The sequence below is a fragment of the Ascaphus truei genome, chromosome 3, assembly GCF_040206685.1.
Source record: "Ascaphus truei isolate aAscTru1 chromosome 3, aAscTru1.hap1, whole genome shotgun sequence".
NCBI lineage: Eukaryota > Metazoa > Chordata > Amphibia > Anura > Ascaphidae > Ascaphus > Ascaphus truei.
In genome coordinates this window covers 109,426,601-109,452,381 of record NC_134485.1, presented here as the reverse complement: position 1 = coordinate 109,452,381, position 25,781 = coordinate 109,426,601, and the positions used below count along the sequence as shown (strand labels likewise).

General features: G+C 42.4%; 1 protein-coding gene across 1 annotated transcript in view; it reads right to left on the bottom strand.

The window, feature by feature from the left end:
- Window positions 1-8,626: 8,626 nt before the first annotated feature.
- PITPNA (phosphatidylinositol transfer protein alpha) overlaps window positions 8,627-25,781 on the bottom strand; it is a 41,812-nt gene continuing 24,657 nt past the window's right edge. Inside the window, exons 3-12 of the mRNA XM_075589325.1 lie at window positions 20,908-21,053; window positions 20,471-20,562; window positions 19,708-19,715; window positions 17,840-17,914; window positions 17,528-17,611; window positions 16,249-16,326; window positions 15,918-16,028; window positions 14,153-14,275; window positions 13,155-13,221; window positions 8,627-11,501 (exon numbers count right to left, since the gene is read on the bottom strand). Coding sequence (XP_075445440.1) covers window positions 13,174-13,221; window positions 14,153-14,275; window positions 15,918-16,028; window positions 16,249-16,326; window positions 17,528-17,611; window positions 17,840-17,914; window positions 19,708-19,715; window positions 20,471-20,562; window positions 20,908-21,053 — 765 coding nt within the window. The 3' untranslated portion in view covers window positions 8,627-11,501; window positions 13,155-13,173. The remainder of the gene's footprint in view (window positions 11,502-13,154; window positions 13,222-14,152; window positions 14,276-15,917; window positions 16,029-16,248; window positions 16,327-17,527; window positions 17,612-17,839; window positions 17,915-19,707; window positions 19,716-20,470; window positions 20,563-20,907; window positions 21,054-25,781) is intronic.

The window sequence follows — 25,781 nt, the reverse complement described above, 5'->3', positions numbered from 1 at the left end:
CCTGTCTCCCTCACCCTCTGTCTTATCTTAACTGCCGTATACCTACACCGAAGTAACCTACTCTGCTTTCTTCCAGATCTGACTCAAATTTCACGCGGGAGACATCGGAAGACAGGTAAGGAACACCTCCCCTCTAGTATAGTACCTTGAGGGACTGCGGATCAGGTAAGATCCCAGGCGGGATTGCTGCTTTTAGAAATTGTGAAGAGGGGGCATCCTGACACTGGTTAATGGGTTCAGAATCATTCACATCTGGGTTTTTTTTTTTTGGTTCGATTATTGAGGCGCACACACACACACACACACACACACACACACACACACACACACACACACACACACACACACACACACACACACACACACACACACACACACACACACACACACACACACTCTCTCTCTCTCTCTAATGGTAGTAAAGTATAAGTGTACTACAATAAATAACCTGTTATATATATATATATATATATATATATATACATGTAGAGGTATCAGTACCGTGTTAGCCGAGCTTCAATAATCAAAAAATAAATAGATGATACCGTTCTGTGGCTAACGAAATGCTTTTATTTGTGCGAGCTTTCGAGATACACTGATCTCTTCTTCCGGCGATGTTACAATGAATCATTGAATGAATTCATTGTAACATCGCCGGAAGAAGAGATCAGTGTATCTCGAAAGCTCGCACAAATAAAAGCATTTCGTTAGCCACAGAACGGTATCATCTATTTATTTTTTGATTATATATATATATATATATATATATATATATAAAAATGTGTCCCGGTTTTTCATTTTCAAAATCTGGTCACCCTAGCTCACAGCCCCTGCTTTTTGGGAGCCTGGGGTACTCTATCCCGCAGTGCAGCGCCTCAACCTATGAGGATCCCTGCGTAGGCAGGATGACTCCTCATAGGAACCAATACTTAAGCAAATACCACAACACACACAGCAATGGTAATAACAATATCCTTTACCAGCAGGTCCCTGCTCCTAAACACAATATCCACACAATAATAGTACCTGTGTAGTAACCCAAGGCCCCTTGTCCAGTCCCAGGAGCAATCCCACCCCAATGTTTGTGCACGGTGGGTACCTTCCTGGCTATGACCAGGGAATTAGGGGGGATCCTCCGTTAGCAGATTCGCATCAGTGGTCCCACGATGCGGGGTCTGCAAAACTCCCCTCGTGCCTCACCTTTGGTAGCGCACATCAACGAAATCAAGTCCCGGAGAATCTTCCCTGGTAGTTGGTCCAACCCGGTTGCTCTGCTGCAAATCTGGGCTAAGTGACAGAGTCCCTGAATATGGCCTTCCCTAATATACTTTGTCTAGGGTGGCTTAGGGCCTATCTCGGGCCTAGTGGGGAAAAGTTCTTGCCTAGTCCAGGAGAATACTCGCTCCTGAGACAGTACCTCTCTCCCTGGTGGCTCCATGATGACTGACCACGTCGTCTCCAGTCCGCGGAGGAAATCCTACTCCTTAGGCCCTCTCCTTCTGACGTCGCCAAAACCCAACATGGCCACCGCAACACAGTCCCATAGACTTACATGCGGCACCAATCCCGAAATGGCCAGCGCATCTTTCCTCCGATCTCCCGGTCTGGCGGAGCCTCGGATCACCGGCGCATCAGCGGGGCAATGCAGAGCAGCTCCCCCTCACCCAGGTAAGGTAGGGGAACCCCGCTACACCCTCCTCTTGGTGAAGACTTCATCGTTCCCACATGAGAAACTGATACTACTAACATGCATTATATAATGAAAATACATATCATACATATTATAGTCATTTTTCTTCATATCCATTATGATCATAAATTATTTTATTAACTTATTTTAATATACTTTATGAATTCTGTCTGAGTTTAATAAAAATTCTGAAATTCGCAGTGTATATACACTTTATCACATGTTGTATACAATCAATATTTCTTCCTGTGCAGTATATACTCATTAGTGTTGTGATTGGCTAGAACATTCACAGCCGATTGGTGCAACAATCTTTCCATCTAAATATCGACCCAGGTATAAATATATGGTTAATTTTATACCTTATTATACCCCTGATGAAGTCCGACAAGGACGAAACGCGTAGGGTGCTTTGAGTATACCCCTGTATATATTTTGTATGCCTTGTTATATGGTGACAATATACAATACAAGTTTGAAGGAAGTTAAAGTGTTTGGAGTTCCTTTTTGGCCGATTTTTCTACACTGACTCTGCATGCTGTGAGATGGAGGCTCCTCCCTAACATTGGGATACTGGGAGATCAGAGCAGAGCTGGTGCACCTGTCGCTCCATACACAGGTGGTGTGCTGATGCCGATGAGTGGAGGGAGGTCCCTGACATACCAAGTGTAACATCGGGGCTAGTTTGGAGCTCCTCCAGCAGCTGCACAAACAGGCGGCACACTGAGATTTATAAAGGAGCGTCCGTGGTGCATTGGAGATTGGCGTGCATAAGATTGGAGCGGATCCGGTTTACCTGACTCCTGACGTGTTCGGGGGTCACGTGTTATAAGAGGGGACGACTTGGCGAAAGAACCGAGGCGCAGAGAAGCCAAAATCCATCGGCGTAGTGGACAAGCAGTGTGGCCCCATCGGCGTGAAGGTCCAAGGTTTCCAACAGAGGTGACAGCCAATTCTTTGTCCAGCACAAGCCACAGATACCTGCTACACTTTCTTATATTGGAGACTAAGCTTTAAGTAATAAGGTGCTTTGAAAATCTGCTCTAACACATTAAGACAGGAACTATCCTTTATTGTGTATATTTTTGTCATCTTTTCCCCCATTTGTCACATTGATATTTGATTTTAACATTCCATCCACATTGTTTCTTTTATAGATACATTGAGACACTTAGTATCTACAGCCCCGGCCCCTTTTATTCTCCAACATCTCCGAATTTTTGGGGGGATTTTTTCCGAATGCCACGCACTTCACCGCGTTCATGCCGCATTCATACCGCATTCACGTTCATGCATTCAATATTACGAGCGCTACAATACCGGAACATATTCCGGAAAGAAAAAAAAATACTGCACCTGCCCGCGGTTATCAGAGTTGCGCCGATACGGCCGCATTAGGATAAAGGCGGCCGCAGCTGTAGTTCCATTTCCTATCACAGTGAACAAGTATCTACAAATTTTATATCCTATATCCTAATAGGTTCCGTTACTTTAGGGACCTGGTTATGTTTTTGCGCCAAATGCATTTTTCTACATAGTTATTTACTGTGGGTCTCCGTGTTAAGACCAGCATTTAGGCAGCATTTACTATACATTATTTGCTTGTTTTTTTTTATTATATATTAGTTAAATACAACCTCAGATGAACAGCAACACATGACATATTACACCGTGTCATGATTTATTTAACAAAAATAAAGCCAAAATGGAGAAGCCATGGCCGTCAGACCAGATGTGACGAGAACGGGGTGGACCCCGGCCCCCTCAGGCTGCGCTGCAAACAAAAGGCCGTAAGTCAATGAGGACGGCCAGAGAGTGCTCGAACGAGAGTGACAGCTCGGCCGATATTTCGCAACACAAAATGTTTTGATTTTGTTGCGATGGCCGTGTCACGTGCGCGGTTCAGCCAATGAGGGTGAACCGCTCATGGGATGACACGGGCACGCCTCCCTGTTGCGTGTCCTCCACATCCCACAGGCCACGAATCGCCTCTGTAGCAGGCACTCTGTCACACGTGTGCATGTTCCTAGTATATAAGAAGGCCTCAGGGTAGTACGCGACCGTCGATCCGTTGAATATAGCCCCTGAAAAACAAGCTGTGTACGGCTTAAGGGACCAGCGGGTGCCACTTATTTGGACGTACACCGTTACAGCATTAGGGCAGTGAAGGGGTTAATGACATGTATAATTACAAAGTATAATGCACTAGGATGTACAGATTTCCACACATTTTTGATTTACAAACCCACAGAACCACTCATTTTATATTTAGACACATATAGCCCCAAAAATACATATTTGAACAAGAACTATTCTCTAAAACCAGAGACAGAACATAAAACACAGACATATATATTTAGGCACTGTACCGTGTATGAGTTTCACTGGATGTGCACTGAGCTCTGTCTGTGTTTTATGTTCTTTCTCTGGTTTTAAATATATATTGCCATGCTCAGTAGCACTCCTCTGTGACACTCAGATGCTTATATATATGTTGTGGTTATTTTGGGGGTTCAATAGGAGCTTGTTAGGTGTCCAGTATGTTTTGTAATTCTTGTTCAGCTAGTCTTAGCTGATTGGAGGGTGGCAACCTCCTACCTAATTGAAGCTTACCCCCTCCCACATTTAAATGGTTAAAAGCTCACTCCATAGCATCTCCCACCCTCAGGGGAACTTGCTTGCTTGCAGTATGATTGTGACAACTCTAATACAGAGTGCTTTTCCTGGTAATGTACAGGTGAATAAAAGCTTCAATCAGACTTAGAACTTTGCAACTAATATTGACAGATTTATTATAAATCATTCTTCCTGGTATTGCACAGGTTATTAAGAATTTATATTAGTGTTAGGGACCCTTGAAACATGGTCTGCCGTGCAGTTGGCTCAAGGGCTTACAACAATTTGGCCAAAATGTTAAACTAAAAGACCATTTTATTTAATAGATATTTATACATATTATTTAGGCACTGTACCGTGTATGAGTTTCACTGGATGTGCACTGAGCTCTGTCTGTGTTTTATGTTCTGTCTCTGGTTTTAAATATATATTGCCATGCTCAGTAGCACTCCTCTGTGACACTCATATGCTTATATACATGTTGTGGTTATTTTGGGGGTTCAATAGGAGCTTGTTAGGTGTCCAGTATGTTTTGCAAGAACTATTCTCTGCCATACTGTTAAAGTTTTTTAAGCAATTTCCTATTCCAGTTTTGTGTATTTTCATGACATCAAAATAGCCCTTTAGAGACATGTTGCCTGTGTGCTGGCCTTATGATTATTTTTGTTCCATTATTTGGGGGGTTTTCGTCTTGAGGATTATTTTTTTAGCTAGATGATTATTGCCTTATTTATTTGTGCAGTAGATGTTTGCTTTACTCTAGCTTTCATTATGAGTATTTGCAATTGTACTTGCATTGTTTATATATGTGTTAATAATATATGCTTTGTTAGTACAGCTACATGTGTGTTGTGTGTGGTCTCCGATCCCATAGGTCTAAACTGTACTTTTTTGGGGTTCCCCACTTATTCTCATTGTGATCAAAACAACCAGTAACAATTTTATTGATTGCAGACCAATCAGTACTGGTTGCACCATGGAGAGTAGACATCAGTAGAACACATACATTCAGTGACCGTACAAACAAATATGTGTGGTTTCAAAAGCCCTGCACAGTATAATGTCATATATGAAGTCGTCTTTGTGTTGGACTATTGATGGTTATCACAATGGTGCGCAAACTGGGGGTGGGGCGCAAGATTATTTAGGGGGGGCGCGGGCTGCGTGCGGGGAAATCTGGGGGCGGGCGGCCAGAAGCTCCGTGCTGAGGCTGCTTCTCTGCTGTTTCTAGCAGAGGGGGCGGGGCCTTGCTGTGGGGTTGGAGCTTTCCTTCCCTGCACACAGACATCCCCTCCGCCTCTTGTGTTACCCGTCCCAGTTTTCAGCAGCATGGGGGACAGAAGCAGGCTTACAGTAGTACTTCCTCCCCCAGGTGAAAGTCTTTGACTTATGATTGTGTGTTTTGTCTGTCTGTCTTGTGTGTGTGTTGTGCCTGTGTTGGTTGTGATTGAGTGTATGTGTGTGTGTTGTCTGTGTTGGTTGTGATTGAGTGTGTGTGTGTGTGTGTTGTCTGTGTTGGTTGTGATTGTGTGTGTGTGTGTGTGTGTGTTATGCCTGTGTTGGTTGTGATTGTGTTTTGTGATTGAGTGTGTGTTGTGAGTATGTTGTGCCTGTGTTGGTTGTGATTGAGTGTGTGTGTTGTGTCTGTGTTGGTTGAGTGTGTGTGTGTTGTGAGTGTTGTGGTTGAGTGTGTGTGTTGGTTGTGATTGTGTGTTGTGTCTGTTGGTTGTGATTGTGTGTGTGTTGTGATTGAGTATGTGTGCTGTGTCTGTGTTGTGATTATGGGTATGTGTGTTGTGATTAAATGCAGCGGTGCGCAAACTGGTGGGCGTACGGTCTCCAAAGCTTGGTGCTTCGGGAGACAAACAAAATTGTCAAAATTGTCAGCAGCAGTCAATGCGCGCACACACACACAAAAATAGCCCCGATCCATGCTCCCCCCACTCGTGCTTGCAAAATTATGCAGGACACCCTGTGCTCATGCTTGGAGAGTTGGTGATGTCACCGCTCTCAGTGGCAACGTGGACACAGCCTAATTTTGCAAGCGCGAGCTATTGAAATAAGTATTTAGACATTTGTATTTACATTGTATATCGTTTAATAAATTTTTTTTTTTCCATGTGATTTTGATTACATCAGGCAGGGGGGGCTCGAGAAATTTCATGGATGAAAAGGGGGGCTCGGCCTAAAATGTTTGCTCACACCTGGGTTATCACATCCTGCAATTAATCTATTTGAACAGAAAATCCTCAGAACATTTCAGAGTTCAGAATGTGATAATGAAAAATGATATCTGGTGGGAAGCCAAAATCCAGTAGGACATTTCCTATGTTTTCATGACAAGAACATACGCTGTTTCTCACCCCCATTCTCCTCCCTCATCTCTTTCTTGCCCCTCCTCCATCCATCTCTTCCCCCTCCCCATCTCTCCGCTCCCTTTTCTCTCCACCACTCCATCCATCTCTTCCCCTCCCCATTTCTCAACTTCCCTCCTCCCCCCTCCTCCTCCACGTAGATGCTCTTATCCTATTCTCACAGCCCCTCTATCACTGTACTTACCTGCCGGCAGACAATTCAGGGATGAAGGTCCATCCGGCAGCAACAGGAGAAGGATCGCAGTGGAGCGGCGGTGGATGGTGGCTGGGGAGGATCATGGCGCCAGTAGTGGTGGAGCCTGCCCCAGCAGAGACCAGAAGTTGTCATTGATTTCCGGGTCATTAGTTAACACAAGTCTGTGTACCAACTCCCATTAAAGAAGCAATCCATGCCGTTTTATTCCCCCTTCCATTTTCTAAATACAAGAGGTCTCCAGAGCTGATTCCCATTAATTTCAGCTCCAGGGACCCCCTGCTTCTGGAGGTACTTAACTCTGTAGTGAATGCCGGTTGCCACTCCAGGGGTTACTATATGCCTGCTTTTCAAAGTTCCCGGGCCCTGCGGCTAATAGGAAGCACTGACATCACTTGGTGTGGCTTCCTATTGGCAGGTGACGAAGAAGCTGAAAACTGCAGCGATACTGGTACCCACTTTGGGGGTATCTCTGGAAGCAGAGGGTCCCCAGAGCTGAAATTAATAGGGTTCAAATGGGGGCCCCCTGCTTCAACCTGTATTTAAAGAAAGAAAACAATTTGGATTTCTCCTTGTACTTGAATGGAAAAGAATGCATCATTCACATCTTTCTCACTATATTAAATGAGCTTAAAGCAGCAATAACCCCAGAAGCCTAAACAAGTTAAACACATAACGTTAGTATCTTCCTTCATGAGCATGTCCTGCCTTTTCTTTTTTTGTGTTACAAATCATTGCTCTCTTAATCACTAGTTCCTGAAGTTACCATGGTAACAATTTAGACTTCATGCGGCTCTGGGGTAGAGCGCCATTTTATCCTTCCAGACACTTAATATTTCAACCGCTTATCTCTCCTAAATGGAGCAAAAAAATGCAAAGAAAAAAATAGCGATCAGCGCAGACTGCTGCTTTTAGAGTGATAAAAGAAAAATGTAATTGTTGTATTATGTAGTATTTGAGATGTTGCAAAAAGAAAAAAGGACACGGTAATACATTCCACGTTAGTCCTTAATACAAAGCAGTAGAAATTCTGCTCAATCTTATTACAGACATTTCACATATGGGGGGTGAGTTGTTGAGTTACACGCTGTTCATCAGCTAGCTACTGTGGGATTGATCTATTCTACGGTTTAACCTTTTTGGTTAAAGAACACTATAATTATATTGTGAAATTCTGTGAAACTCCAACCCTCTCTAATAGCGCGTCTGAGATCAGATGCATTGTAAGGAACCCCAACCCTCTCTAATAGCACGTCTGAGATCAGAAGCATTGTAAATTCTTCTGTATTTGGAACAATTTTCAAATGACCTGGAAATTGCAGGGAACCCTATAGGGATGCCCGGGGAACCCAAATGTTACTAAGAAACCGGATTGAAAAACACTGATCTATTCCCTAGTAAGGTTTATCAAAGCCCCAGTTATCATTAACCGAGGTCCATTGATAATATTGTAAGATCGAGGACAACACATCTACGTATGTCTTTATTTATATAGCACCATTAATGTACATAGCGCTGCACAGCAATAATAACACATTAAGGATCTATTTTTAATTTGCCACGTCTCTGCCCTTTTAACTTTGCCACCGACTTGGAGTTTGCAGTTGCATCACACTGTTGACAAGACAAATATGAGCATTGTGCTTTGGGATTGCCTTCTACAATTAAACGAATAGTACTATAGATGCAAATTTGGACACATTTTTAATTTGAAGGCGTATTGTGAGAAATAAATGACACAAACATAGCAAGTCATGAGTCTTCTAGAATATTTATTTGTTTTTTTTCTCCCAATATACCTGCATTGGAATATTAGACAAAAAAAAAAAAGGCACAAACTCACATAAAAAGAAACAACAACCTAGGCAACTCTACAAATAGTACTTATTTTCAAAGGAATGTTATTAAACAATCAAATTCTGTCAGAATTTCAGCTGAAGTTTATGCAAGATACAACCAGAGGAGGAGGCGGTGGCAGCTTCGATTTAAACAGTACGTGTGGATAAACATTGGATGATTGGTGTTTGGACTCTGCCATATGTTGGGTTCCTTTTTCCACAGGGAACAAATCTATTGTCCTTATAATCCAACCCTCCTTTAACAGAGCAGGACCACTTTTCTGGGATAATTAGTGGTCACGTGTGCTGAGCAGCCTTCTAAGCAGCAGTACATGACAGACACTGTTCTTAGAGAAGCAGGAAAATCTAAACAAACACTCTTCCAAAAAAAAGTCTGCAGTTTTTTGTTTTGTTTTTTTTTAACCCGCCTACAAACCCATAAAATAGGCAATGAATCACAAAGGCAGCAAAACCACTTAGAAGGAAATAAAACAGCAGCTGTTTTCTTTTTCCAATCAACAAAAGGCCTAAAATATAGTACGCACGGAGATCTCCGTAGTTCTGCTACTTGACAAAGACCAAGAGAGAGAATGAAGCGACTTGTTTGTAGGTTTTAGAAGCATAAACACGGTGCATCTTAAAATCATGAATTTGCAAAGAGATCACGACTAGATGTTTCAGACTCGGACAGTCGAGTGGTTTTTATTATTTTTCCCTAAAGCAAAGCATATGATCAAACAAAAATTGCACGTTTTTTTAAAATCTTCAATATGCACCTTCATCTTGCCGGTATCCAAAGCAAAATACTCCTGGAAGCCCCGTTTAAATCACCTCACTGCCAAAAGGGACTTTTAAAAGGCAACAAGAACCTTTGACAGGTAAGAGGGTAAAATACATTATTACAGTCTTTAAAGAAACTGTTTGCCCTCTTGACAAAAAACGTTTGTGTAGCTGCAGTCTCTTAAAAAGGTAAAGTCTCTCATGCACTGCTGCTGTCTGTTGCAAGGGACGTACAGTAGCCACAGGTTAAAGAGGACACACAAAATAATGAATTATGTTCTGCAGTTTCCATCATTCAATGAATTTACTTCACGGATGTAGGGTATCTGGTGGAAAGGTTGCACTGCTAAAGCTTTAACTGTTGGATTGTTGGCTGCACAATCCCCATACTTGAAACAATGATGTTAGAAACAGGTTTCATTAGGTCCTCCAGTCATCATGCTGGCGTCTGACATTACTTCCAGTGTGTACGATTTGAAGCCACAACAACCCATCATTGTCCGAGCCAGCATTTCAGATGGTGTTAGTCGGAGGCTCCGACGTTTACACTTCAGAATTGTACTTGCTGAATGGGAGGAATGAAATAATTGAATTCTGGTAACTACAACACACGTGCCGATTTGTATTGACATCCTGGAGAAATAAAAGTGAATCTTTGAGGTAGAGGCCCAAATATCCTCGTGAAATCCAAATCTTAGATGCACCTCCCACTAAAATACCTTCATAATTAGGCAATTCATTGATCGACTTCCGCTGGGACAAAAATGTATCAGGCTTACTGGTCTGAGGATACAGGTGAGCACTGTGATGGCAGGAGAGTTATCGTTTTTCTGATTGTTTATACTACTCTTCAGGGAATTAAGAAGATTTGTGATGCCAATTAAAATTACCATACAGTATTTGTATGATATCTTCTTAAATACATGTCCCCCACGTCTTCTTTATTAATAAAAAAGCATCATCTGTGTTTACACAGCCAAACCCCTCCCCCCACCCAAAAAAACACGTTCTCTCCTATACCGAAGGATCAAACAGCCATGATTGCCAATATTGAACTACAGAAGATCACCAACACATGAAGATGTAAAGAAATAACAGTTATGAATAGGACGGATGGCTGCTGAATACGTTACATACATCGCTGAAATTGGTTTATTGCATATCTGCTGGTTGATTAAAACTGGGCCCGCTCCATCCTTCCGATTAAATCCGCAAGGTATACAGATATTTCACATTACTGAACACTTCCTTAGGTTTCAGCGCTTTATAAAAAAATAACCATTCCTTACAAAAAGATCTTCAGAAAGTTATCTAAAGAAAAAAACACAGAAAATCTGGGGATGACAGCACAGGCCTATACATAGATTATTTATAAATACCTGAAATATTCTAAGGAGTGGCAGAAACCAATGACATCTCACCAATTCAAAAAGGCAAAGTGAATCTGTGGAGTCCTAGTGATATTCTGCATGCACAGTAACCTTACCAATAACTGTAGTACTACTCTGGAGAAGAGGATGTAATGCAAACTGTTTAAAAGTTTTATTATTATTTTTTTTTTAAATATATTTTTTTCTAAATATCCACCCCCCCACCCCTCCCCTTGCTCCCAAAAATAAGACAGCCTAACACAATTCATCCAAGTTGTAAGGACGTAAAACAAACCATTTGCAATTCACAAAAATCACAAGACGCCGTTTCGCCTAAAAGGGACATTTAAATTAAGCAGAGCTCGAGGGGAAACGCTCGGAGGACAATGGAAACCGAAGAGGAACGAGGCTCGTTAATACAGTATTATATACATAATGCACCCAAGGCGTGAGCTCCTTTCGTCACGCAGGTGTGGGAATCTTAGTGCTCATTTGTAATAGGGCGACTAGCTCACAATATTAAAGGGTGTCTAGAATTTACTACAAGGGGGTTAAAAGTCTGCCAAAATCAGGTAGGAGGGCTTGATCCATGAGAACTCCGGAGCACTGGGTCAATGCTGTTGGTCACTAAACTTCAAACTGAAAAGGAAGAAAAATAAAAAGTCCGTAAGTGACAAAACCATGTGGAACATATTATTTACTGGGGGGTTTCCCCACCCAAATCCTGCAATTCACCACTAGCCTTTTGGTTTGACAAATGTTTAACCCGTCTGCTGCTAAAGGGGCCTGCATTGTTGCAGGCCCGTTTGGCATTGAGAGGGTTAACGAGTTGGCCATTGTCTGGGGTAACTAGGTCCATCAGCGGGGGAATGAAGAAAGGTAACGTGATGAAGAGGTTAGATTTAATGTCCGTTTAACTGGGTAGCACACCTGTGGCAAGACAAGGGTAGCCATGCTACATAGGCTCCACTGAAGCCAACGGAGAGAAAAGACGGGAGGGAGGGAGAGAAAAGACGGGAGGGAGGGAGAGAAAAGACGGGAGGGAGGGAGAGAAAGGACGGGAGGGAGGGAGAGAAAAGACGGGAGGGAGGGAGAGAAAAGACGGGAGGGAGGGAGAGAAAAGACGGGAGGGAGGGAGAGAAAAGACGGGAGGGAGGGAGAGAAAAGACGGGAGGGAGAAAAAAGACGGGAGGGTGAGAAAAGACGGGAGGGAGGGAGCGTTATAGTCAAAGACATGAGCTTTAATAAATGTGGCTGCAGAATAACTTGTCTGCAAAATAAAGTTTGTACAGGAGGCTTCCAAAAGAAAAGCCACAAACAAAACACTTACATATTCAGCACGGCTTTACAGAGAACAGAGATGTGATAAAGTTGCAGAATTCAGGCATGCAACTTTATCATATTTTACAAGTACATGATATAGACACACACACACACACACACACACACACACACACACACACACACACACACACACAGAGGCTGGAAACATGAACAGCAAGAGGATTACCACCAAATATCACAGGTAACACGATATATGGTGCTCTTGGGAGCTAGTTATGGGGAAATCCTGAAAACCTGACCTATTGGGAGGGGGTCTTGTATTACATTAGCACTGCAGCAAACATTAACACATCAGTATACTTCTAGTTCGAATAGAACACTTACTATAGTGATTTCTATTCTCAGACACTATTTATCCCGATTCTAGATTACTAGACCTATCAGACTATCAGAGGTCACAGCTCTAGGTATTTTAACTTAGTTTCTCCCTTATGTCTGCTAATTTTTAAAGGTTATATTTTAGAGGTCATCTTAGAGTGTAATAGATGATAGATAGATAGATAGATATATACATCTATCATCATACACATCGTTGAGCAGACACTCCGTTTGCTATTATCCTTTACATTTGTGGTCAGCCACGTTTGTACAGCGCTAACCAGAAGGAATGCCAACATAAATCTTTATCCGCAACAGAAATTACTATTGGGATTTCATTATGAAGAATTATATCATGAAAAATATGCAGCCAACTATAAAAGAAAATGTAGGGGGTTTTTAAGTTGTGGCTAATGATTGTTTATTTTATACGATACTATTTTCCCCCCCTTTTTCCACTAGCCGGGTAGATAAATCCAAACTAACTCAAGTCATTACACATCCGTTTGCTTTTGTCAGTTCTAGTGAAAGTGAATAGATGGGCAAGAACAAAATTGGGAATCCATCATTTGCTCATGAAATTCAGAAAGCTGATCCCATTGTTCAGATGAAACAGGTTACCGTACTTACAGAACGCAATACTTTAATGCTAATCATCAGCAGCCACCATTCCTTTCACTGGATCCTTCTCTCTCATCTAGGGATAAAAAGAGGGACGTTACTTGCCACGATAAAGCCATGCAGGGGTTAACATTCTGTGAGCTGTCCAGCAACCAAGGGGTTAACTTTGTTTTTTGGGGGGGCTTTTTTTTCTTCCCCGCTTGTGAGCACATTGATAGGTCTGCAACAATACCATTCCCCATTATCTCTTAGCATCACTGCACCTAGGAATTCTGGGTAAAGATATGCAAATGAGCACTCACTTAAAAAAAAAATTGTGTTGGGTACCAGAGATTGGCCATGCGGGACCGACTTTATTGTTCAATAAAACAATTAAAAGGCCACCATGCTTACATTGAAGTGATTTGTCATAGATCACTCCAGGCTTCAAGGAACATCGTAAAACCCACACTATGATTACTTATACACACACACACACACACACACACACACACGTTTGATGCAACTCACAATATTATCAGGTGTTAATGTGCAATGAGCAGAAGTACTGATGTGATGTAATGATATGAAACACGAGAAGAGATCTGTAGTACAAATATCCGATCATTTGTTTCCCTCAAAACTAAAAGTGAGACTAGGAGGTGTGTATATGTGTGTCAAAATTATCCGAGTGCACAGGTGCAGGGAGCATTATTCTAGGGGCTCCATACATCATTTTGTATACAAACATGGAAAAACAAAGGCTGCATTGTTTGAGTGACGCAGGTCGAGATGTCAGACTCTTGACGAACTTACAATGCTAGACATTGCACCTCATTGGGGGTTAGTCACTAACTTGCAATAGTGTCACAATAATGGCCTGATCAGCACCATAAGAGTTTTAATGAAACCCCTCCAAATATCTCCAGAAGGAAGGGCGTCCCAGTCATCTCTAACATGGGACACCCTTCTTCTAGCAGAAGGAGCTACATTCACTGTACTACGAGACGCACAGCAGCATTACCAACCTCATCAAGCTCTTCCTTTGTCTCTGCTTCCATCCTGCGAATGTCTTCCATTGTTAGCTCCACCCATCGGTCCAACCAACAGAAAAGTTGACGGTGGAAATTTGTAAATAGACGCCTCTCTTGCTAATAATGATAATAACAACATTTATTAATTGGACATCTCATCTACTGGTAACATTGGTGAAGATGTTCAAATGTAAACATAAAAACTGCCAATACACAGTCGTACCACATTATCCATCAAGCAGAGTATCCAGTCTTCAACAGTAATAGGTCGTGGATGCGTCTGGGAAAACGCCCAGTATTAGGTGTATTTATGCTCAAAGCAGAGAAATTGCATGTGTCCGTTTTGCTAGTGGCTATTTATGTACACTCTCTGGTCCTTGTGTTATCTCTACAATATTTCAGACGTTGTACAACCATGATATCTCCCTTTGAGCATCTTGCTTCCATAAAGAGACTAGTCTTTTCAGCCTCTTCACCATATGAATGCTCCATTATTCTTGCTGCCTTTCCCTGTACCTTCTCCTGAGCTCGCTTACGTTCTTTCTAAGCCGATGTCATTCTGTATTCTAGAGATCTGCACACCATGGTTTTATACCAGGGCATTATTAAACTATACATTTTTTCAAAGCCTTTATTGATTATCTTTAACATTTCACTTTCCCCGGGTTTCATGTGCTGCTGTGTGTCGAGTTTGTTTCCATAGCGTTCACTACCGGCTTCAAAAGGTTTTTCTCTCCCCTTGTGGTACTAGATAATTTAGATCCCATGAGTGTAGATTTACCTTAAAATGTACTAATGTTGTATACTCTATACCCGTTAATCCTCCCCTGAAGGAGGAACTATTTATTCCTACGCTTTGTTTTCAGTCCAGTTCCTCGACTCCAAAGATTCTTCTTTAAGAAAAATAAGGTTATGGACCTTCCTGAAAGCTTTCTGACCATACGAGGATACTACTACAGGGTCTCCTTTATCCACATGCTTATTGACCATCTCCAAGATTTCTAACAGCTGGTAACATACTCCCTCTGCAAAAGCCATGCTGATTTGTACCTAAATTGTTAGGATGATTCATGCGCTTAAGATTTGCTGTTTTACTCATAGTTTCCCAATCAGACACTTTAAGTTATAGGCATGCCGGGTTGGTGCATTACCTTGGCTCTAACTATAACTCTCTGCTCTAGAAGCTGGCTATAATAACCGCAGCTCAGCCTTCAGCCCTCGGTCAAAGCTTCTGTCTTGGGATGCTCTGTAATTGGACAACATTTTCTTTGATGCTTCTAGCTCCTGTAAATGCCAAAGCTAACTTTACATAACTCCCTTGCAAGCAAAAAAGGCTCATGAGAATACATGCACACAAAAATAGGTGTTACTAATAATTACTGAAAAATAATCTTTCTGGCACTACTTGAGCCATACACATAAGTCCTCTTAAATGCTTGTGGTAATGTTGCCATTCTTTATACAGACTTCCTTGTTTACCATGCAGTATAAGGTCTTCCAATGTTTGCTAAAATACGTCATTTTAACGAAGCGTACATTCTGGGTTCTGGCTCTCAAACACCACACCCTCCTCAAAAGACAGGTTTGGTCGTCTCACGATCAGTCTTCCCGTATAATATCCTTACGTCTTGTTTCATCTCTCAATAACCTTTGACCAGATGTCCTTAGTCTCTTCCGGACATGGTTATCCTCTTGCTACGTCAGAGTTTTATCGAGCCTTTCACGTGAAGAACACTCTCCTCTGCCCTGCCCGGCTCACCTTCTGTATGAAGCTCTCCACTTTGTTCTGCAGGCCCCACCACTTGAACTTGATGGTTACCAGCTTATAGGCGCACATGTGGGGACAATCCTTCTGCTGTGCCAACGTTTTCTAGAAGAAGCAGCGCATACAAGAAAGGATCAGCAAATTTTGCCATAAAAAAGAAAAATAGATATATTCTGGACCAGTAAATCCTGCCCGTTGACTTTTGACAAAATAAATAAATAGACACTGCACCAGCATGGAGAGGACAAGGTAAGGTTGTAGGAGGGTCGAGAGGTATTTCATCATTACCATTCTTGTACAGTGTAATAATCACACCACTTATTACCTTCCAATCAGGGCCCAGTGGTCCCCGACCAGTTTTTGCAGATTTACATTTTGCTGGGTCCTCCTCTGGTTTGTAATCCTAAAAAAAATAAAAATATATATACATTAAAGAAAATAAGCCATTTTAAACACATTCCATCAATTAAAAACAACGAGAACCAAACACTGGTTTCTTTAATAGGGTCAATTTTTTTTTTTTACTCGTCACAACTTACTTAGTGTACCTGATGTGTGGACACTACTCGTTTCACATTGCATAGCCAGTATAACCAGCCTCACACTGACGAGACCCAAAAGGTGGACATAGCTGTCCGAGTAGGTTTAATGGCTATGTACTTTTTTATCCCAGGCTTTGCTGAAAAGCTGTGTAATGCAGCAGGCATAAGCTTATAGACAGGGTCGGCCTTAACTTTGGTGGGGCCAACAGCGGGGCCCCTCCTCCTGCAGCGTAATGACGTCACGGTGTAACGACGTCCCGTTGTCATGGCAACATGACTTCACGGCGTACCATGTTGCGTTGTCATGGCAACGTGGCAGGTTGCGATGACAACAGACGCTGCAGAAGGTCGCTCTCCATAAGGTAAGACATCCCATGGCCCTCAGCTACACACACTTCCTCCTTCTCCCCCCTTAGGGTGAGCAGTGGTGCGGTCCTGCACCGGTTCGTGGGACTCCCAGCTCCACCCTGTCCTGTCGGGCGGAATTTGGTTCCCGGTGCCAACAGGAGAAGCGAGAGCAGGGAGCGCGTGGCCCAAGGCAACCGCCTTGACCTAAGCACAGTGTGCTCATTTGCATATCATTACCCAGAATCCCTAGCTGCAGTGGAAGCACTGGATGCGGAGTAACTATGGGGAAAGACGGGGTTGAGGACCTGTCTGAGACATGTGAATGTGCTCATACGCGGTTTCTTGATCGAATAGTGTTGCAAAGTTATTCATCTTTAGTTGTTAAAAGATAACCCAAATAAAATATATGTTTTCCTCCTGGCCAGATTCTTCACTGTAAAATATCGTGTTTGCAATCTCAGAGGAACCTTAATTTCTAAACATTATTATTATTTTTTTTTGAACGCACATTAAAAAATGGCAGATGTCCGTTTTGTTGCAAAATAATGTTTTTTTAATGTATAATATTGCATAGTTACAATCTACTGTATGTTAAATTTAGAAGTGTATAAGTAAGTACCTGTCATTAACAGATGTCCTTCACGATAAACACAACCACAGCACTACAGGATATTAGTTTTGCTTCTGCAATAATATTATTTTTTTAAAACCAACCTTGGAGTTAACCTGGCAACGATCTGCAATGTCAATATGTACCACTTCCACATTCTTCCAGACGTCTGGCTCTAGTTTGTGCACCTATAAACACACCAGGATTAGTCACAATGTAAAGAGGAGCTCCAGCATCGAACTGCAGAGCGCTGAGCTGTCAGCCACTCTGGCAAATATGGGGCATTCAGACAACAATGCACTTCCATCATGCAGTTACCGGGACTGCCATTCAATCACATCAAAGACCTGGGGATTTAAGGCTATTACCATTGGCACGAGAGTTAATATTAAAGAAGCTTTAGGTGCTCCACTTACATTGTCCTGTGTTCCCATGTCTGGCTTGTGCAAGGTTTCAATCTTAATCAATAAATCATCCTTCATGTATTCATTCTGCAATGTAAGCAACATGCAATTAAAATGGGCCCCATTCAACTGCAGGGCGAGGACCGAATTGCTACTGGTAATTCAGACACAGAAAATGACATCTCTGAAAAGAAGCAGTACAGTACTAGGAAGGACACAGCTAATAAGCCATGGTGCGAGTTTACATCTCTTGATGCTAAAATATGACTATTTTAAATTATCCGAGATAATTGGCTGCTTAGATTGAATTTGCTTTTAGCTTCGTCGCAATGCTTACAAACTGTATGGTTACTTTATTTACATTTCTTCATAACGTGGTTTAATTTTGCAGATAGAGGAGTTCAGCTATAATATTTCTCGCAATGTTACATCTATGTCTTTATGCGCTCATCCACATTATTATATACCCCGTCTAGTAATTATTTTGTAACGTTTGTGAAAAATTGGAAAGCGCTGTCTACAGACTCATTCATTCTTCGAGTATTCGGGATTATGGATTTTTCTGCTTTGGGAAATGATAAAAACCCACCAGTACTCATCATTTAGACCCCAGCGGAGGAGAGGCGTCGTGTGTGGGATCTACCAAAAGATACAGGCAGCGATTCATGCGATAATTTGCGCTATAAAACTTCAGTTCTGTTAATAAATCAGAATGCTCCCCGAAGAGCCGTCAGCAAGACGAGGAAGAAAAGCGGCAGTCTGTTTAGCGGATATTAAAAAGAATGACATTTAAAAAAAAATGAAGGATTATGGCTCCAACTCATAAGTGAATTGCTGAGTGCATTTTGTGGAAGAATGAAATTCATTGAAGTCTCAAAGTTGGCTGGGACAGCAATGGCAGGAAATGCCAAGCTAGCAGCTTGTACCCCAGAGTAGCCTGGGTGAAATTAGCTCTGATCAAGAAGAAAAAAAAATGAGGACACAGAACAATTCACTTGGTGTGCTTTTGTGCGCAACGGTATTATTTCAGACGGGGAGAAAAACCCCACTGTGCACAAAATACACCAAAGAGACGAAAGCTTGCCAAACCACAATGGAACTACTCACTATTTGGTCAATTCCTTTTAATGAACTATACGGTTTGCCGTCCAACGTATCCAATGTATCTTTACATAAAACAACAAATGCAAAATTGCTAAACATTATGAAAAAAAAACATCCCGTCATTCAGCAGGGCAGAGTCCCACGGGACGGCAGCCCTGACATGTTCCGAATCACATCTGATTGAATGATTCAAACACATCAGGACTGGTTTTGTAATGTTTGTTGAATGGAGGCGAGTTAATATGTCCCGGTTTAGTTGGTGAATGTTCGTTCCTCGTGAATGTTCTAAAGAAAAATTGAGCTACAGTGCAGCAAAAAGAAAAGTTTGGATGCTTGTTGGCAATTTGCCAGGCCGATACGGAGTACTGATTTATGCAGAAAAATTATTATTGACAAAAAAAATCTCAAACTTTGGGATAAAATTGGATCTCCAAGTAAAATATTTGTGTCTTGGTGTCACCAGCCAATAACCACCATTATTTTGCCAAAATGACTGGAAATGTTTTGCAAGTCAAACTAAGTTTTGCATTGGTACATTTTAAACTGAGGTCCTACTACGTACACTCCAACTTCTCAATGTTTGGACCTAGATCATGGTGCCTGGCGCTGGAAGAACCAGGACAAACACCTGTCAGGACTTTTTGGGGGTTTTTTCCACCAAGACATAAACTGGGCACTGTAGGGTCCACCTCATTCTAAATTTGCAGTTGTACCTCAAATCTTCACTGGTATTACGATAATATAGCAAACCAGTTACAGAATAAACACATACTCACTGTAATTACTGCCCAGGGAGATATGAAAAGAGAAGAAAGAATACAAATTAGCATGTGCAAACATTTCAGACCTTTTGAATACACCTTTTATACCCAACTTAGATGTCCCCTTTTTAACATCCTCCGTTTCAAGTCTTTAGGACAGCTTCATAAAGCGCCGGCATGGGTTAGCGCACCCGATCGACGTCACCACCCAATGACAAACGGAAGTTAATGTCACATCGGGTGGGCTAACCCCGGCCAGCGCGTCATGAACCTGCTCCTATGTCATATTTATCAAGCTTAAAATAAGCAGACCACTTTTCCATCTCCTGCGTTCCCAGAAGCTTAAGGAAAACTCAATTGAACCTCTCAAATGGCACTGCCCCTAGATTAATTCCCGTTAGCTAGAGATATTACACTGAAAACGGACAACCTTTTACCAATGCCATCTCTCTCAGAGATCCACGTGGAAGAAGAAAAAATAGAGCATGCGGACGCCAATTTTGCCTGCTTTCAGACCTCTAGCCTCTCCCAACACAGGTAACAAGATGACTGTCAAAATGGGCTAAATTATTCATCGCAAAGAGCAGTGCAAGTGAGAAGTACCTGCAGATTAGGTAACAGAGTCACAGCTAGAGCAATGAGACCCCTCACAGTAACAGATGCTCCCAAGTAAACCTACCAGCATGTAAAAGATTGCGTCTGTTATATTGCATATTTTTAGTACTGTGAGAGAGAACTGCTATTCCCCGCCTCCCCCCTCAGTTTTCATTATACTCACTGGTCCGACAGTAGGGGTAGGCATTCCACGCTTTCTCGTGCATATTCAGTGCCCCCTCGGGCGCCAGCATCCTCACGAACGTCGGCACCTTGCTACACACAGAACAAACATTGCAAGAATGTTGTGAGCAGGCCAGCCCACGATAGCTGAACTTCTACAAATTGTTTAAAGTGCTACTGTATTTGTCAAGATTAATAAAGGGCCTGGGTAGTCCAGAAGAAATTCACCTAAATGTATCCATTAGCAAATAGCTGTATCACATTCATTGCCAACACTTTGCAATTGTCTTGATAATCCATATTTTTAGATATCTAAAAGTTATTTAAAAAAGGACAGCATTTCAATGTACTTATGCACAAAAGTTATTAAAGTTAAAGGAGAGATCTATGTTTTGGTCCCACTTTGGACCGCGACTTTAATTACACTGTCCAACTCACCTCTGTAAGTGGTAGATCTTGTGTGTGTATTGACCCTTCTCCCCATCCTTCTCATAAGGTTCATTCACCAGCACTTCCACACCTTCTCCTCCGCCCGTCTCATTCTTACTGGCTTCTGCCACAGAATACAGCTGACCCACTTGGTACTGAAAGAGTGGATGCAAAAACCATGTCTCCCACTCCGCAACCAGGGTATTCACCCCTTCACATGCCTTGTAGTTTGCAAGGGGTTAAACCGGCAATCCAAGCTGGATGTTTTTCCATTTAATTGATGCAAGGGGTCCCAATTAATTTCAGCTCTAGGGACCCACTGTTTCTGGAGCTACCTCTGTAGGGGTTGCTGGTAGCAGCTCCAGCTAGTGACCTGGGCTTGACATAATGGCTGCTTTTCAAAGCTCCCGCATCCTGCGGGACAACAGGAAGCCGTGATGTCATCCGGTGCAGCTTCCTATTGGCCCGCGTGACGCGGGAGCTTTAAACTTTCAGGAGATACCATTGGCACCGCCTTCGGAGGTAAGCATCTCGGGAAGCAACGGGTCCCCGTAGATGAAATGAACAGGGTTCAGCTCCGGAGACCTCCTGCTTCAATCCCAATTAAAAGAATAAAATTTAAAAAAACACGTCCCGCTTGGATTGCTCCTTTAAGATTTCTTTATAGAAATGTTCCAGTCCGTAGCACTAAACAGTGAGATGAACTAAGCCCATAACATGATAACAGACAATATGTCAGTTGTTCTTGGTGGTGAAACATTTAGACAGGAATAATACACTTTACAGCCATTCAACCAAAATATTGATACATCCATGTCAAAGCTGGTGCCAGGTGGAACAAAAACAATTATATACATTTACAGTTAAACAGATTTAATGTGCATATGAAGTATGGTAAGGAGCACTGTACACACAGGAACAGGAGAATGTATATGGCACACTAGTAAATCAGCACAAAGTTGGCTGCAAATATATAGGTTTTTTGAATGAACCTTGGTGGACAAAAAGGACCAGATTGCTGAGGGGTGAAAAAATGGCCAACACCACATGATTATATGGCTACCACAGAAATATTTCAGGCACACTTCTAACATGCTGATGAACCAATGTGCATCACACTACTTGGCACCAATTAAAATATAAAATATAGAAATGTTGGAGTAACCTCCACAGCAACGCTTCTAAGTATGTGGTCTGCATATCACTTGGATATTATTAGTCATTGGTGGTGACTATAGAAATAAAGGACTGATATAGCCCACCCGGTGTCCGTTTGCAAAAGGTACTTTGTCCAGCGGAGTGAGTACCTGTGACCTGTAGCAGAGGTTGAGACCGCGGTGGTAATGCTTTCTAAACTCCGTGTCTGAGGGCACCTACAATAGGCTGGAATGCGGGAGCAGTGATATAAACCTATCCCATGCGAAGGTAAGCCCTTCTGGTTATAAATCACTGTAAGAACCAAACCCGCGGCTCATTTCTCCATGAAAATCTTCCAGATTGAACACAATCATATCGACAGTAAATAAGGGTTACTCGCTCCGATCCCGGTCCACGAGGGGTTGTGGGCGTGCTCCTACCAAGGTAGCTCACAGGAGACAGGCAGGTAATGGCAGTGCACAGCCGATTGAAACAGACTTGGACTGCCGGTACCGGTTGCACAAAAAACATTATTGGCACATACACACTGGGTGGGAAAAGCCACTCCAACGCGTTTCGCACCGACACTGATGCTTTGTCCAAGATTGAAGGCTCAAATAAACACGAGGAATTTAAATACCCAGATCACACCTGGCCCGTGCCGCATCAACAATAAAGGATGCCTAAATGCAGTGGCGTAGCGCCCCCCCCCCCCCCCCCGGGCTATAGCTACGCCCCTGCCCGACACCTGAAGTGGAAGAGTAATCCTGGAATCATGATGCCAAATGGATAGTGTGCTTGCGCAGGATAAGTGGGGTCTGAGTAAATGCAGAAAGTGCACATTTAAAATGAACCCCTTATGACCCAGTCTTCACTAAGGAAGATCTCGGTAGATAGGGAAACACAAGTAAAACATAATAAACAGGAACATTTTAAAATAGATACTTTTTTTTGTACAACGGCACCGGCAGTCCAAGTCTGTTTCAATCGGCTGTGCACCGCCGGTCTCTTGGTACCAAATAATGCTGTTCAATAAAACAATTATCATTTAAACTTGTGTTCGTTCCTTTAGGTGGCAGATTATTACTTTGTCTGTGGTCCCACAAGCTGTAAGTTTGAGCACCAATAAAATCTTTTGAACATAGCAGTTTTTATTTTAACTTTATTTAGGTGTGTGCTGCACAGTATGATGGTCTTGCCTCTCTTCTTTATAAAAGTAATAGTGAAGCCACTAAGTGAAGATCTGAAATAAAATGTTAATATAAACTTGTACCGTAGAGCAGGGGTTCGCAAACTTTTTGCCTTGCACCCCCCTGCCGGCTCTCCACCACTGCTCGCGCCCCCCTGGTCTGAAGCATCAAATGACACTGCGGGATCATGTGACGTCACGTGACCCCCGCGTTGCTGAAGCCGATTGAGTCACGGTAAGTGAAGTTGCCGAGGCCTTGCGCAGTCCCCCGGCATTGAACTTAAATGCCTTGGGGAAGAGCACGGGGCCTCTAACCACCATGCCCCCCCCCACCAAAAAAAAAATCTCGCGCCCCCAGTTTGCGCCCCTCTGCTGTCGAGTATGGGATGATTAATATTGTATTGCATCTAAATGGATATAAATCTTTATTTGATGGCTTTGTCATTTTCTCTATTCATGACGGCGTGCTAGAAATATTGTTACAGTCTTGTGTGTAATTTGACAAAATTCGTATGTCACAATATGTTCCCTTATAACAACTGTCACTTATTTTATTATTCTTATTTTTTTTTAAACTTGTATTTGAGTCATTTTTAAATAAATTGTGGGGAACGGAAGGGGTAGAGGGTACATATTGAAGACATCGGGGGATGGGTGACCCATGACATTCATTTTTCACAGATGTTTCAAGTTATAATCTCAATAAAGGCATTATTGTGTACTATCTTTCTTTATTTACATTTCTCAGTTACGCTCTTTTTTTCTACATTATATAGTGTATCATATCCTGTAATGCTCTATGTCTAGATGGGTCTGTGTCCGTCTGCTCTCAGGCTAGTTTTGAGTCTTTTGATATTCAAACATACCAATAGATCAATAGTACAAGCCGGAGTGTCACATAAAGAAATTCCGTTTAAAGGCCACCGTACTGAGTTAGAGCTTCATCCGGCTTGGAGGCAGCACTGCGACTGACGCGCATGCGCGAAAGGTGGAAACGGGAGCTGCGGCAGGGAGAACAGCAGAAGGGAGGAACCTGGTCTGTGCACGAGCACCAGAAGACCCCCTTGTTGCTGATACATCTCTGCAGAGGACCATCTTAGCAGCTGGAGCGGAACCCACAACCAACAGCCAGGGACTCTGGAGGACGGTCTGTGGAGTCTGGACGCACTTCTTCTCATTGCCATAATGTGTTGGCCGTTTGTGAGTTTCCAATCTCTTTTTTACTTATTTGTTAATAAAACGGTGTTACACTATATTTCCCTTCTCTTCCCTAATTTGAGGTACTATCCGGAAGTCTCCCTTATCCCTATTGGAGAAATCATTGTCTAATGAAGTCTCACTTATCCCTAGTGGAGAATCATTGTTTAATGTAAGTGTATTCCTACTGAAACCTACTTATATGATCCACTGTCTTAACTACCCCTGATTGTGGTTCCTTTTCTGTTTATTATTTCATGTGTCCCGGAGTCACAAGTGGAACCACGTGCCAGAGGATCCCTTTTCTTTCACCACCTCACGGTAACCCACATGATTGTTCCCACAAAGGAGACTGTGATGCTTGAGAGGATCTAGAGGCCACAAAACGAAACGGTGTACACCCTCAGTTATAACGGCTAATAATAATAATAATAATAAAATAAACACAGCGGCATACAGATATATGAAAGAATGTAAATCGCTGTCCAGGATGATGGGATGGGTGGCCATGCTGACGGTAGTACACTTAGAACTTAAGATGTTTGAATACGTTCTTAAAAGGCTGCCTAGTCCCGGACCACCTTACCTCCCCCTTCCACTTTCCTTGCCTTTTGTCCTTGTCCCCCTTTTTTTTGTCCTCCCCTCGTCTCTCCAGCTGCACTCAATTCTACGACAAGGCTCGCACCCTCAGTTAAGCGGGGCAGTCTGTCTGCCCAGTCCCACAAGCCTCTCCGAAGTCCTTTCTCAAATACTATACACGGTTTATACTAGGCTGATAGGCATTCCCTAGATGTAAACATAGGACCTAGGCCCAATGCATCTCAGATTACATTAATGCTTAGAACCCTGGTCAAATGGTATTATGAGAGACTATTTTTAAGGAACAAAGGGTTTAAAAACCCCAAGAAAAAACGCATAGCTACAAGAAATTGGTGGGTGATATTCTTTTGCAGAACTCACTTTAAAAAAAACTGACCCCCTAAGAATTTAAGACAAAAACTTCACATTAATATATTTGATACACAGGATATTTCCATTCGGCCCAGAGATGGTCCGTGATAGTGAGGTAAGGTATCTGATGGTCACAGGCTCTCTCAATGGGGTGGAGATGACGATTGCCAATGAATACGCCCCCCATGAAAACAGGTAAAAACATTTTGAGAAATTTGTTAAGAAATTGGGAACCACCATGAGAGGTCAGATCATCCTTTTATGTGTTTTCAATGTATCCCAAAATAGCTCCCTAGATCAAACAGTCCCTCTACCAAAGAGACACTCTGAGAACAGAGATCAGAGGAACCGGCAAATCTAATAACACAACTAAAGTCTTTGGGCTCATTAATTCCTGGAGAGAACAAAA